Source organism: Myodes glareolus, chromosome 18 (genome assembly GCF_982192425.1).
Source record: "Myodes glareolus chromosome 18, mMyoGla1.1, whole genome shotgun sequence".
NCBI classification, from domain to species: Eukaryota; Metazoa; Chordata; class Mammalia; order Rodentia; family Cricetidae; genus Myodes; species Myodes glareolus.
This window is the reverse complement of record NC_142043.1, coordinates 19,060,651-19,076,740: the sequence shown is the minus strand read 5'-3', so window position 1 is coordinate 19,076,740 and position 16,090 is coordinate 19,060,651. Positions and strand designations below refer to the sequence as shown.

At 38.8% G+C, this 16,090-nt stretch overlaps 1 protein-coding gene across 2 annotated transcripts in view; it reads left to right on the top strand.

Annotated features, from left to right (window-relative positions):
• Positions 1-16,090, top strand: part of Pkhd1 (PKHD1 ciliary IPT domain containing fibrocystin/polyductin) — a 456,733-nt gene that overhangs the window by 341,843 nt on the left and 98,800 nt on the right. For both annotated transcript variants that reach the window (XM_087898011.1, XM_087898010.1), the window contains exons 58-60: positions 860-1,735; positions 2,688-2,856; positions 3,937-4,094. In XM_087898011.1, the coding sequence (XP_087754137.1) occupies positions 860-1,735; positions 2,688-2,856; positions 3,937-4,094 (1,203 nt within the window). The remainder of the gene's footprint in view (positions 1-859; positions 1,736-2,687; positions 2,857-3,936; positions 4,095-16,090) is intronic.

Here is a 16,090-nt window from a genome sequence, read left to right as displayed (position 1 = left end):
CTTGGGAGAGAGAGGCAAGAGAGTTGTGATGTTGAAGTCATCTTGGGTTACATAATGAGTTTCAGCACTTCTTGGGTGTCATAGTCAAACTCTGTCTGTAAAAAATAAAACAACCTGGGCATGGTTACTCAGGCCTATGACCCAAGCTACTCAGAAAGCTTAGGCAGGAAAATCACAAATTACAGACCTGAGCAGACAAATTAATGAAACTCTACTAAGAAACAACCAAAAGTCCATGTTAGAGGTATAGCTAGTGGTAGAATAATGGCCTAGTAGGCTCAGGGCTGCAGGTTCAAGCAGCAGTGTAGCAACACAGTGCATAAAACTGACAGCATTCAAATTAGCTTGAAGTCTTCAGTGAGACTATGTAAGTTTTAATTTTCATCAAAGATGTGCAAAATTTCATTGTCTTAAAAATAAAGTGGGAAATGTAGTGTAGCTAAGATTAAAAAATAGAAAAGATTTCATGGAGGTCATTTGAAGAAATGTTCATATTTACTCCTGGGAATTGATCATGAATTCTCACACATGCTGGGCCAGTGCCCTTGATCCAGTCAATGCAGAGAATATGGAAACCAGTTGTGTACCTCCCCAAAGCCGTTTCCTGCCTTATACTTATTTTTACTTCTTATATCAGAGTCCAAACTGCACATGGCTGTTTGTAGACAAGAATGTATTATTTCCACTGATTAATATTTGTTAATGAGAATTTATGGTGTGATATATAGTTTGAGTGTAAAACTAATGTTTATATTTTACTTAAATATCTGCATATTTTGATGCCCCCAAAATAAGCTCCTTTGATATTTTGTGGTGCATAAGAATGGACTTGACTTGAATATGCACATTTTCTTTGTAGGTGTTCTTCAACTTCTAAATGTAGAAATTCAAAACTTGGGGTCACCAATGTATGCATCCATTGAGTTCACTGGTATATCAGCAGGATCCTGGGTGATATCTTCTACCATACACCAGAGCTGCGGCATGGGCATCCATGCATCTGCCAGTCATGGGATCATTTTAAACGACAACATAGTATTTGGTACCAATGGCCATGGCATTGATCTGGAGGGTCTGAACTATTCTCTCACTAATAACCTTGTCATCTTAACGATGCAGTCAACAAAGTTATCTCCTTGGGTGGCAGGAATCAAAGTGAACTATGCAAAGGATGTCATTCTCCATGGCAATGCAGTGGCAGGATCAGAAAGACTTGGCTTTCATATATGTGGCCATGGCTGCTCTTCTGAAATGCTTTGGTCTGACAATGTGGTCCACTCAAGCCTCCATGGCCTTCACCTCTATAAGAGACACGAACCCAACAACTGTACTGGTGTCTCTGGATTTCTGGCCTTTAAGAACTTTGACTATGGTGCCATGGTACAGACGGAAAATAGTTTGGTCCTGCAGAACATCACTCTGGTAGACAATACTATTGGCCTTTTGGCAGCTGCATCTGTATCTTCTGCTCCACTGAGCTCCATTATTGATGTGCAGATTGTGCTTAGGAATTCAGTCATTGTGGCCACTAGCTCCTCTTTTGACTGCATTCAAGACAGGAAGACACCTCAGTCAGCCAACTGGACATCAACAGACAGAGCGCCTTCCAATGCCAGAGGGGGCCGGATTGGCATCCTGTGGCCAGTTTTCACCTCAGAACCAAATCAATGGCCTCAGGAGCCATGGCACAAAGTGAGAAGTGGCCATTTAGTCTCCGGCATCATGAAGCTTCAAGGTAGGATTCTGGAGTTTGTCCTAAGAATGTGCCTTTGCACACGCAAGCACACAACTTTCAGAAGCATTCCAAAATCATACGACAAGAAGGTCCAGTGTGGCCTAGTGCTTGCTTGTCTGGCTGATGCCCGAATGTCGAAGAGCAACACCCTGCATATTAAAGGCAGTGAGTGATTCCTTACAGAAGTTACTGCTTTCTTCTTGCTGGAGAGACTTCATTGTAACCATCTAACTCAAAGATAACTCTTGGATAGAAATCATTTTCCCTACTGTCCACTAAAGTAACTGAGACATAGAAAGTATACCTCAGCTTTGTAGTTGGCTTCTGTGAAGCCATCTATGAAGATGGTTAGGCTTAAAGACATCATTTTTTATCTTCTATCAGATAGTTTTGGTAATTATGTACTTATTCCTCATATATTTAGTCTTATCTGGTAGTTTTTTTGAATATTTCCTAAAATAGATTTTCATCAAGTTTTTAATTTAACTTTTCCTAAAGATTGTAATGTATTTAAATTATTGTTTCTAGAGGCATTTTTATTATTTAATGTGTGTGAGTGCTTTGCCATATATATACAGATCTGTGCAGCATATACATGAAGTACCCACAAGGGCTAGAAAGTGAGAGTTAGACCCCAAAACTGGTGTTAAAGAAGACTGTGAGCCTCGATGTAGCTGCAAGAAATTGAACCTGTGTCTTTTGGAAGAACAGTCATTGCCCTAACCACTAAGCCAGCTTTCTAGCTTGGAATTGCTGTCTTTTTTTTCATATAGTGTTCATGTATGGCCCAGATATTTTGTTACTAAGATTCAAATAAACTTCCTGGGGTTATCCTGATTCAATTAAATTGGCTCTTGTAATACACATTATGAAAGGAATATGTAGTATAGTATCTGTTTGTGGTTGGTAGTGCACATGATATAATCTTGTGATATACTGTTTAATGTTTCAGATGTCACATTTTCTAGTTTTGTAAAGAGTTGTTATCGTGGTGACCTGGATATCTGCATCCTGCCTAATGAATACAGCACTGGAATCATGTACCCAATAACAGCAGAGAGGACCAGGATGCTAAGGATGAAGGACAAAAACAAGTTCTACTTTCCTCCATCACAGCCCAGGTACCACTTTCAGTACTGACAAGACATTATATGTTGAGGCAGTTATCAACTCTTTAAATCCATAAGACATTAAACATTATAACACCATCACACAAATCGAAATTAATCCCTGTAGAAAGGGCTGGTGCCTTCGTTTAGTGGTCCCAGTGTTTTACCCATCACCCCTGTATTCTTGTCCTTTCATATATGACTTTAATAATGTTGCTCACCAACAACAAATGCTAGTTACTGATTTCTCCCCTCTTGAGTCTGTTTTTTAAAGAAGTGATTTTGTGACAGTTTTATTGTTATTTTTATTGTTTTTTTCTTATAGATATTTTCAATAGAGCTGATTCAAATCAACCCCATTCTTTCCTCTATCATGGGGCACAAAGTTTTCAGTTTCAGATGGGGGCTCAGGGAGACATTGAGCAGGATAAGGTTATGGAAGGAGATTTTACCTACTGCTAGGAACTCCAAAGATAAACAATGTGTCATAGGTCATGTGTAACTACTACTCTTATGGTCTTGAATATGAACAGAGAGGTTTATTCAAGGATCTGAAAATAAAAAAAAGATGGGTTATGCTTTCTCACACTGGAAAAAACAATCTGCTTTAGGGAGAAAAGGGATGGGCTAAATAAACCACCACATATGGAACATTGACGTGTTTGACCTAAACTGTTTCTTTTTAAATGTCCATTCCTGAGCTATTGTAGGTAACTCAGTACAGTTAGTCACACAATTTCTGCTGTGTTATTATTTGTTAATTGTGTCTTACTAGTGGGATGAAAGCTATACCCCTTGGTCCATTTGTGCCTATACCAAAATGCCATAAGGTAGATGATTTATTATAATGACCAAATATTTATTTCTGATAGTTTTGGAGTTTGGGAGTACAAAAATCAAAATGTCTCATGACTGATGTCCAGGGAAGGCTACTATACAGGTCAGCCATACTAGGTGAAGGATATTAGCTTCATGTGGCAGGATAGGAAGCTGGGGACTCCCTTGACTGGCTGCAAGGACAGCCCCGCCAATAAGCTTTTATTTTGCTGCCTATCATGTGATGAGAGAGTTGCCTCTTCCCTTTCTCCACAGGAAAGACTTAGAGGAAACCGTTTGCCATGAATCAGACTGGGAAAATCCAAGAAAATACCTCTTCATCGATCTGGATGGGAGAACTCTGGGTCTGCCCCCACCAGTTTCTGTGTTTCCAAAGACAGAGGCAGAATGGACTGGCCAATTCTTCAACACAGGTGGGTTATGTCTGACCATGATGCCTATGGCAAAGGCAGCAGGCATGTAAAAGAGCTAGAGGCCCTATCGTCCCTTGAAAACAGGAACCAAAGTCTAGGATTGGAGTCTGTACTGATGTATTACCAAATCCATACCTAGGAGGGATACTTGGTAATTAAGAGATACTATGACATCACTACTGGGACCTCTATGAATGCCTGTGTACATGTCAAATGTACATATTGTCATCTCTCAACACTGAGCATATGTTAGAGAATCATCCTCACTCACCCCTTAGCCATGTGCAGCATTCACATCACCTTGAACTAACCCAGTGACCCATGAATCCATCTTTCTTTTCTGTGAGGACTTGAAAGGTCATTCTGGAGAGAATGGTGGAGGGGCACCTTAAGATTCGTCTCCCTGCTCTCCAAATGTCTCCTAAACTGGGTTGTGCTCAGTCTCTTCCTTCTTTCCTTGCTCATACAACCATAGTGCCATTGCATATTGATTTTTGTAGCTGGGTGCTGGAGAAATTTCTACTTCTCCCACCAGGGACGTGATTTTCCATTTGAACTGAGTTTGCCCACGCTGCATGAAAACCTGAAAAATGGTTCCACTTTCGCCCTGCTTATTTTCTTTAGATTCTTTGATGGTCTCCCTTGTCTTTATTTTTTATCAATTGCATTTGTTTTTATAATTCTTACATTTATATAGCATGCTCTAATTAGTCTCTCCTCGACTCTGTTACTTTTCTATTACCGCCATTATCTCCTTTATCCTTGCCATTTTAAGTTCTGAGGGTACGACTCACCCAGATCTATGTGCTCAGACAGCTTTCCTCCTTCCAAGGGGACCAAGATCAAGTTTCCACTAGATGTTATCTATGACTTACGATTTCTATCACTAACTCAGACCTGATCTTCAAATATGGTCAAACCATACCAAACTGACTCTATTAAGAAGTACAAGCACCTCAGACTCACATGTCCATTATTAAATCCCAGTTCCTGCCCCAATCTGGGCCTATTAGCCTGCTTTTTGCCTTCATTAGTTGAGTAAAAACATAGAGCATGCTCCTTGTTCCTTATCCTAACCCAAGCTCTCACATTCCCCCTCTTCCTTATCTGCAGCCTCTGTGTGTAGAGTAGTCAGGATCATCTCTTGTCTGGAGGCAGAACATCCTCCCTGTTGGTGTTTCCTCTCCTCAACTTCTGCATTCTGCATCCTCCTCACCTAGTAGCCAAGACCACCATTTAAGTTTTCTAATGATGTTTTTACTCACTCTTCTGAGTCCAAACCATATGTTTATCAGACTTGCATATTTTGATCCTGGGTGCTTTTTCCTACCTCCCTGTGACCCCCACTTACCTTAATTATTGGAGTCTTACATTTCCTTTAGCACAAGGCCCTTGTGCAGACTATTTCCTCTGCCTGGATATCTTATTAGTAGTTCTGTTAGGGATGCACTTAGTACCCTTGACTGTCCTTAGGGAAGCCGTCCCTGACCCCTCATCTTATAATCATACGTGTGAGCTAGTGTTGTCATTAATAGAATGCTTGCTTCCCATGCAAGAGTCCCTGATTTTAATCCCAAGGCCAAGTATCGACCACATAAACTACGTGTTGGTGCACACCAGTAAGTGAAAGCTCCAAGGTCATCCTCATAGTGTGTTCAAGGCTACCTTGAGCTCAATAAGACCTTGTCTCAAAAGCAAGCAACAAAACAAAGCAATATTTTTATTATTTCCTAAAGTCGGTGAACCTGCTTTATTGATTCTAGAGGTCCATCACCTGGCATTGTGTTATAAATATAACTACTTAGTTGTTTATTTGCCATTTGAACTTTTAGAACCCAAACTTTGTGAGGACTGGGATTCTGGATTGCTCACTGATGTGTATTTGGGAGGATACTCAACAAATATTGTTTTACTGGTTCTATCAGTGGATGCATTATGGATTCTTAGAAAGAATATTATGGGAGGAGTGAGAATTTTTGCAAAAAGGATTGGGATACCCACTGAAACAGCTTACCCGAGCTAATGCGAGCTCACCAACTCTGGCTAGAAAGTGAAGGAATCAACATAGGACCAAACTAGACCTTCTGAATGTGGGTGACAGTTGTATGGCTGGGACAGACTGTGGGGTCACTGGCAATGGGACAAGGATTTATTCCTACTGCTTGTACTGGCTTCTTGGACACATTCTCTTTTGAGGGATATCTTTCTCAACCCAGATACAGTAGGGAAGGCCTTGGTCCTTCCTCAAAGCAATGTGCTTTACCCACTCTGACGAGTGGATGGGGTGAGGGGTGGGATGCAGGAGAAAGTGGAGGGAAGGGAGTGGGAACTGGGATTGGTATGCAAAATGAAAAAAACTTTTTAATATAATAAAAATTTTAAAAAATTAATGAGTTTTTCTAGAGTTTTCAAGTATATCAAGTTATTGATTTAATAATATATACATATATGATATACAAATCATACATACATAAATACACACACACACACACACACACACACACACACACATATATATATATATATATATATATTAAGGTCTTTGCTTGTTTGTTTTTGTTTGTACTTTCTATAGAGATAGGATTTTGTTTTGTACCCAGGCTAGTCTGGAATTTACTGTAGTGCAATGTGGCTTCATTCTTGCTGTGTAACTCATGCTTACCTTAAGCTTACAATCCTCCTGTCTCAGTCCCCCATGTTCTGGTGTATGCATATGTCAGCACAAAAACTTGGGTATATTCTTATTTGTTTATGACTTTTTCTCATTGAGTTTTTGGTAATGTTTTACATTTGGCCTTTTAAATTATTTCTCCACATGATTGTTTAAGTTATCATAAAATTTCGTATTAAAAAATATATTTTATACTCATCTTACATTTTCCATATGGTAAAGTCTTAGCATTGTAATTGAATGACAATATATTGGGTCTATAGGTCAGGTTTAAAATCATGTATATGCTGTTTGCATATAAAAGCTGCAAAAATATTCATTATGATATGTTGTCCACATATGTCAGTCACAGGCTTCATGTTTAAATTCTAAAAATATTCATTTGACAAGCTTTTAGGAGGTTGCTTACCATGTGATGCAATATATTATTGAAGTATAAATATGTTCTTGCTACTGGATACATATAAAAGCTGAGGAAGTGTTCACTTTGACATTGTTTACAGAATACAACCATGTAATCCATTTTTTTTTCCATCGTGGAATGAAATCCATAGTGTGTGAATGTGTGTGTGTGTGTGTGTGTGTGTGTGTGTGTGTGTAAAACAAAGGTGAGAATTGAGATATTATCAGTAAAGATGAAAAATAAAAGGATAGTGTGTCCTTTGTTGTCAATTGTCACCTTGATAGGATATAGAACTATTATCGTAGGAGAGGCCTCCGAGGATGCCTGTTAGGGAATATTATGATTACATTTACTGATGTGAGGAGACCCATCTTACCTGTGGATGCGGCCCTTCTCTGGACCGGGGTTCTGGAGACATCATAAAGTAGAAGAAAACACACTGAGCAGGTAAACAGTGGTAGGTGTTGATTTCCCTTTGCCTCTTAACTGTTGATGTATTATGACCATCTGCTTCAAGCTCCTTCTTGCTTGATTTCCACGCCAGGATGTGCTATACCTCCAACTGTGATCTAAAGTAAACCTCTGTCCCTTATTTTCCTTCAATCAAGGGGTCTTACTTACAAGAAAAGTAACTAAGGCAGATATATAGATCTAACTATATCTATGCCTAGATTCACTCAAAGTTTTCTATAGTAAGATTTTCTATTTGTTTAAAAAAAAAAAAACCTTATACCACTACCACAGACATCTATATCATGGCAAAAACATCCTCTACTTTAAAACACGCCTATGGATTGTGGGCCTTTTATGGACTTGAATTTTGGCCAAACTTGCATTTCTTTTTAATTGATAAGATGGGTGGCGGCTTACTGTGCTAAATAAAAATTGAAATTTATCCTAATATAAAAGGTAAAGGTTTGAACATAGTGTCTAATTTTGTGTTGATTAGAAATACACCTGAGACAAAGTTTAGACTCAAGTAGTCTAGGCATCAAACTGACAAAACAAACACCAGTAGGGAAGTGAGATCAGAAAGAAATAATGACAGTAAAGATGGGCTGTCAAACTGTCACCGCTGTGGAATTTGGAGCATGATTCTAATGGGACTCTTGGAGACCATAAACCCAAATGATCACAACAATGCCCGAGGAGCTAATGTAAATATGTTATATCCCTGCACACCCTTAGACTAAGAGATGAATCAGGGAGGGTAACTCTGCAGCCTGTGGACTTTCCCGGAACGCCTGGATGTGCTCTTTCATATGGTCAGATAGTATTTCTCAGGTTGATGGCACGGGTCTTGTTAGTAGTGTTCTTTGGCTGGAGAAAAGAATTGCTGACCCTATGTTGTGTCATTGTAAGCACTCTTATCAGTCAATCAAATGCCTCATGTTTAAATTATAACATTCCTTTTGATGAGCTTTTAGGAGATTGCATACCATGTAGTATAATGCATTAATCAGATCTAAATATCATCTTGCTACTGGTGGCCATGCTGTTCTATTGGATTTTGCTCAGCTTATTGCCCTGTGTGGAATGTGATCCAATGGTATACAACAAATGTTACCTCATTTGCTATCAGAGTGTGAAAATACGTCTGTATGAACGACTGAGAGCATACATAGAGGTTTATAAAACCAACTGACTTCTCATGCGAAAACTGCCTAACATGATCAATGAAGTTGTTATAGGTGTCAAGATTCTAACAGAGAAATCTGATGTCTACTACTCTAAAAACACAGTCAGACACAAGACAGTAAATGGTGCCTTGACTTCAAAAATATTCTTTTATAATGCAATACCTTTGTATTTTAAAAATATTTGTTTTTAAAACTACTTTCTAATTCCTGTCACCAAGCTAGCAGACGAGATAAGCTAGATTTACTCATAAGAGAATGACATTCATATGTCCTTCTGTAAGCCCAAAAAGGTGACACAGATTAGATGGAAGTAGAAACCAGTAGGAGCCAGTCTTATATTTATTCCCAGTGTCACCAAGCTAGACACACCCTCATGTCTTTTTCCAATTTTTGCTAACAAATCTCTCCAAGTCATTTTGAGTCCATTGCCTCTGAGGTTTATGTTTAATTTGCAAAATAACAGATCTTATTTGCATATATTAGTTCACACACACAAAATCCTCCTCGCTCAATCATATATCCACAGTTAGTTCCCTGAATATTGTCAAGCACTTTGGCATCTGGAGCTAAACCCATCCATGTGGATCTCTGAGTAGGAACACTGTGCCAGTGGGCTTCACTATCTTTGCAGTGCAGGCTGTGCAGCCAGGGGAAAAGTGAGCTGTTAATTTTGTTTTATACTTATCTATAAGTTTTCATTTGCTGCCAACTTTGAAAATTACATGGCAATAAGAGCAAGGCAGCTAATCACAAGCAAGGGATCCCCTGAGAACTATTTACATTTTATTTTAGGAAGGATTTCTGTGGCTATGGAGGCATCTAATGATCCAAAAGAAATCCAAAAATAATTCAATAAAACAAAATCTTGAAATTACTGTCCCACTTAGGTAGGATAGCAATACCAGGCCTTTCCATTTGGGCCTTTTATTAACTTCCAGTCTATCTCTAGTTAGTGATAAATAGTATCAGCTCACAGATTGGTTCACATATATGAAGGATGAATGTTGTAATGTGAGGGCTGAATACTTCATAGTTCTAGGGTGGTAGAAGTTGAGAATTCCTCAGGGAAATGAGGTAGGAGGGAAGTAAAGTGGAAGCTAGCTTTATGTGAATCCCCTTTGCCTGTGAATTACAGTATCTGGCATTTTCCTTTATTCAGTAAATGTGCCTTCCCAGCACAATGTCTACTAGCATTTTGTTAAAAGATGGACGTTATTGTGTATAGTGAAGAAGATTTTAGCCATGCTTTCATTAAAGTTACATTGTAACCAAGATATATACACAAATAGTAATGAAAAGAGAGGGGAAGGAAATAAAATAGTATTTTGGTCTACAGAGGAAAATTCAAGTAGGAGTTAGTTTATTCTCTCCCTCCCCCGCTTCTCGTGTGTGTGTACATGCACATGTATGGAATGTGTATGTGTATAAGAAGTTCATATTTTATATAAGGTGACATTGCAAATAAAACTCCAATAAGGAGGGTCACCAGCCAGTACAGGCACTCTGGTAAAAGAATGTCCTCAACACATATGAGGGGTGGGTGGGGTAGACTCTGTATGAGTGCCATGGAGTCAACTAAAGGAGTTGGGTAAAGAGACAGGAGCAAACTCTTTGAAGGCCAAGGTAAGAAGTTAGGAATTTGTTCAGTTTTATTTATTTGTAGTATGTGGATTTAAGGTATACAGCACAATATTTTCACACACAGGTTAAAGGACTGCTTTAGTTTAACAATCTGACACACCCATCTTCACAAAAGTCACTCCTGTTTTATTGTGATAAAAGCATCTAAAATCTTCTAGCAAAACTTTTAACTATGTTCACTATTATTAACTATAGGTCACTCACTCAGTAGGTCTTCAGGATTATTCAGTTGGCCTGAGTGCAAATTTGGGTCCTATGAACTATGTCTCATTTCTGTCCCCCCTGTCTCCTGCTTCTGGTACCGATCATTTCATTGTTTGATTGAGTTGGAGGATGACTGAAGGTCAGTGGTGGGATTTTGTCAGTTCTTGAAGGAAGCTGCAAGCTGTGATGTATCAGTGCATATGAGTGGGAGCAGACAGTGTAGCCAGAGCTGCTCTTGATGAGAGGACAGGGTCTTCCAGAAGGACTGGAGTGCTCAGTGGTTTGTGCTAGCCAGAACCTTTTGTTGTCCATGATGCAAAGACAGAGTTGCAGAATTTACTACTTGGTTAGCCTATCAATTTGACAAAATAATTTGTACCTGTGGAACAAATTAAATACTTTTTGAATTTCTATTTATGTCTCATTACGTGATAATTTACACCTTATTTTTAAAGTAAGAGCTTCCAATAGAGAGAATATTTAAAAACAGACCATCCCAAGAAAAAAATTTTCATCTTTCTTATACTTCCAAGATTTCTTACCAATCAAGACACTAGTTTTCAAGACTGACTTAGTATAAGAAACAGCCAAGGTATTCAGCATTCATATGCACGTAGGAGGATTTTGATTTGTGTGTGTGGTGTTAGAAGTAAATCTGAAGCCTTGTAGATGTTAGGTATATACTCTATTACTGAATTATACTCCAGCTCATTTTGTTATTTCTTTCCCTTTTGTATCCAGGAGGACTTTGACTTGTGCATGTGTGAAATCAGCCTTTGGTATACACACACACACACACACACACACGAGAGAGAGAGAGAGAGAGAGAGAGAGAGAGAGAGAGAGAGACAGAGACAGAGACAGAGAGACAGAGACAAAGACAGAGACAGGCAGACAGAGGCAAAGATACGGAGAGAGTCAGAGACAGAGGAAATGAAGGAATGAGGGCAAGTAAGAGGCAGAGGCATAAGGGATGCTAAGAAACTATTTACAAGGATTTTGTTGCTAAATTTAAATATTACAGTTGTATACTATATACTTCTTTTGGCTTAACAAACTGTTAAGAAGACAATGGCCTTTAGTGTATAGTTTTAATTTTCCTTTAATAATCAAGAATTAGTCTACATGTTGTAGCTCAATCCTGAAATCTTGGTATTTGAGAGGTTGAGGCAGCAGATTTACCCTACATTTGAGGCTAGCCAGACAGCAGAGTTAGACATTGACTCTCAATGTCAAATACAAGAGATGTAGACGTACTTGCCTGGACACAAATCAGAAAGATAAAAGAACATTAGAAAGATATAGAAATGTTTATAGCTAAAGTTTTTTAGCTATAAAAAACTTTATTTTTTTAATAAAATAAGTTGTTAGACCTTTAATATGTATCATCTTGTGTGTTGAATGAATCACCTCAAAAATACCATCTTCATAATGCATCAGTGGGTGAAAATGGGTTTGTTATTATTTATTCTACATTGAATCATTATATTTAAAGCTCTTTTCATAATAAGCTTTCCCCAGACTTCTTTGCCATTATTCCCAGCAAATCACCATGGTCTGACCAAGAGAGCTGCCCAAATCTACCTTCAGGGAAAAGGTTGATTCCCCATTCTTTACTGTGAGTAGCTAAGAAACATTTTTCAAATTTTGTTACTTCTGGGAGACTGCCCAAGAAAGAAAGTTATAAACCATTCTGAAGACCTTAAAAATGATTTGCCTTGAATCCCAAAATAAAATACGACATTGATAAAAAAGAAAATAAAGTTGGCATTTGACTGTCAGTTCCCACATTGATGAAGTGTTTTCCGAGTGAGTGATGAGAGAGTCACAGAAGCGGCATTTGTTCCCGGCTTCCCAGGCAGAGGGTGGCCAGCACTCCCCTTCCTTTGTTGCTAGATCATGAAATGTGTCTTTCTTTAAGCTTTCCAGGCTCCTTGTTCTTCCCATTTGTTCCGGGAGTGACAGCAAGACGGTATTATAAAATGAGAGAATGGGGCGGGAGGGAGGAAATGAGAGGAGAGAACGGAGAGGAGAAACGGTTGTTAGAAGATTTGTCTGCCAATATCCGTGCTTGCCGAGGTCTTTTTCTTCTAGCTAGAGGGGGAAATGCTATTCTCTTTTCCCAGGCAATTATAGGCCCCAAAGATTGAAACTTGGTATATAGCTCTTTAATCTCAGCAGATATTTATGGTTAAACATTAGACTTTTAGGATTCCAGATGTCAGGGTATTAAAATATAAAGACACAATGGAGTCTCAGAAAATATTAGACTGTGGGATATGTGGCTGCAAGGAACTTTTATCCCAAGCAGAGAGAGACAGGCTTCCAGTGGTACTTTTTGACACCCAAAGAGCAACTTTGATCCACCTCATTTTCTCGTTCTCCTGGGTCTCCAGGCAGTACAGCATAATACCATTTGATTGCTTTCCAGAGTAGTCCCTGCTCTGAGTTGCAATGATTTTCATGTGTGATTTCTACAGGATGATATGAAAAGGAAGTAGCACACGGGAGGTTATTTCTTTACCTTTCCACAGTGTAGACGTTGATTGTCTCGTCCTTCACATCCTCCATTCATGACTAGCACTGTCTCTGGCTCCCTGCCGAGGCCATTAGATTAATTATCTCACTTAATGACACGAACCTGATCTGCCCTATGAGATGTGTACTCTCACTGCCTCTGTTTTATAGAAGCAGCCACTGATAGGGAGCTATTGGCTCCTTGTCCAAGTCGTGTAGCTAATTAACGAAAGATTCAGGACCTAGCAGTGTTCTTAAGTCGGAGTTATGTTGCTGCAGTACTGCAAGGGTCTTTCTCTCATCCTACCCTGTGTTCTTCTATGCAGTTTACCTTCGATCCATCAGTCTCCTCGCAGACAACACTCAAAACAAAGCAAAGTGAGACAATGGTGGTTCTTCTAGCAATGATCCCCTTCAACGCTGCAAGAATCCTTGTTGTCATTTGCTCTGTCCTCTGCTTAGTAGCACTCTGTGTTTATGGCAGGTTATAAACACCTTCCATAATTCTTCCAACACACTTCATATGTTGTCAGGGTTGTTAGCCACCTTAAAGCACTGGGAATTATAGGGTTTTAGAGAAATTAGCTACTTTTTTCCATGATCTAACAAAATGTTTGGAACCCAAATTTCATTCTATCTTTGTAAGACAGACATGTTCCTCTAAACAGCCACTCACCCACAATCCCAAAGCATCCTTAAAGAGCGCATTGGGCCAATATGGAGAAAACAGATATGCAAGTAGAAGTGGCAGTTGAGAAGAGGAGAAAGATGAGGAGGAGGAGCTAGAGAGTAGCGGGGGTGAGTATCATTGAAATTCAGCGTATCCATTCATGAAATGCCATAATGGGGACTATTATTTGCAATTAATATATAGTAGTACAAATAACTGGCAAAAGTAAATAGACAAATAAATGGTGTTCATCAGGAGGTAAGCATATGTGTACCGCCGTACACGTTGTGTGACCCTGCCTTCAGTATGAAGTTGTTGCTGGCTTCCCCATGCAGGTGGGTCTCTGTATCTAGATGAGCTTCCTCTGTCGATCGGATCGCTTGACTACGTTACTTCAGCTGTTCTGCTCTCCTCCTATTGTTGTGCCAGCATCCTATCTCACCAGGATTCAAGGGCCATGAAGGCAAAGAAGTTGTGATTTTTAGTGTAATTTCCTTTTTTTTTTTGTTCCTGTGAACAAATACCCCGACAAAAACGACTCGCAAAGAAAGGGTTTAACTGAGTCATAATTTCCTCACTGCCAGAGAATCTGCGTGCCCAGAACCTGAAGCAGCTAGTCATGTTATTCCCAGTCAGAGGCAGAGAACAGTGAATTAACTAAGCTTGGTTTCTCTGCTTCTGTGCAGACCGGTGTCCTCTACCTAGGGAATGGTGCTGCCCCCAGCGGGTGAGTCATCCTACCTTAATGCAGTCAAATTAATTCCCCACCGACCCGCACAAATTCTAGTTTCATCAAATTGACAATTAACACTCTAGAACATAACATATGTTTAGTAGACACCAAATGAACTGAATAATGAGTTAGGGAATGACAAGAACATGAACAATTTAAGAGTATTTTGCAGGCAACTATTTGATAAAGTTTACAGTTTTGATTTGATTGATGCATAATCTTTTTAAAATTTTCAAGAATGTTCCCAGTCGTTGAACTCAGGAAACTGAAAAATATGTTCTATGGTCAAATTATTTCCAAAAACACAACTGATATTTTAGAGATTTACAGTGTATCTTAATAAATTAAAGATATAAGTTGTACAATTAAATTAAAAACTATTTAATTTTGTATAAGTTTTTATTTACTGGAGAAGACTTGCTACTTGTTTATACTTGTAACTAGTATATTTAAAAATGAATCTGGGAGAAATATTGTCTCATATCAAGCTGTTCGTCCGTACAAACTGGTTGGAATGAAATGATAACATTAGAAAGTCTTGTATTTGGATCAGTCCCATCAGTTTTTCATTCTTCATTCACCACACAGGGGCTTCTTCCTTCTATTTTCTAATACTTCAGACTTAATGTCTAGGTTGTTCCTTCTGTAATTCCAACCTAGTGACCTAAGTTGTTTTCTATTATAGAAGTATATATATATTGAATTCTTTCCCATATAATATCCTTTTAGATATTAAAAAAATGAAACAGAGAATTTATGGCTAACTAATAATCTTTTAAGAGTAAACAGTCTAGGGACTGGCGAAATGGCTCAGCAGGTAAGAGGGCTTGCTGCTCTAGTAGAGGATATGAGTTCGGCTCCTAGCACCCACATCAGACACAGACCTATAAATCCTGTTCCAGGAGATCCACAGGCACCTGCACATAAACTCATGCAGGCACACACACATACACATAAAAGAAAATATTATATAAATCCTGAAAAGCACTAAATCTACATCCTTCCAGTTGGAACAAGCAATGATTTAGGCTTAGTGCTTCTCATTTCTAAAGTACTATAATCTGATTTTGATAAACTGTGCATTATTTGAAATTTGCAGCTTTTATGCATTATATGAAATTTGCAGCTTAACCACTTTAAGCATTTAGTTCAGTGGTATTAAATGTTTTCTTCAGGTCATGGAAAAATCGCTACTATCCATCTTTACGAATGTTTTCATCTTGTAAAACACAAATTCTACACCCATTAAACAGTAACTCTGGATCCCCTCTCCCTTCATCCCCAGCAGCCATCATGATATTTAATGTTTGTATGACGTTGCCTACTCTAACTGACTTAGATAAGTATGACCACACATGCCTCCTATGAATGACTCATTTCACTTAGACTAATGTTCTCACAAGGCCCATACAAATTGTAGAATGTACTTCTCTCTGAAAGCCCAATATTCCATTCATCTGCCCTTGGATATAGGATTCTACATTATAGCTACTGTGGATTATGCTGCTGCATTCATG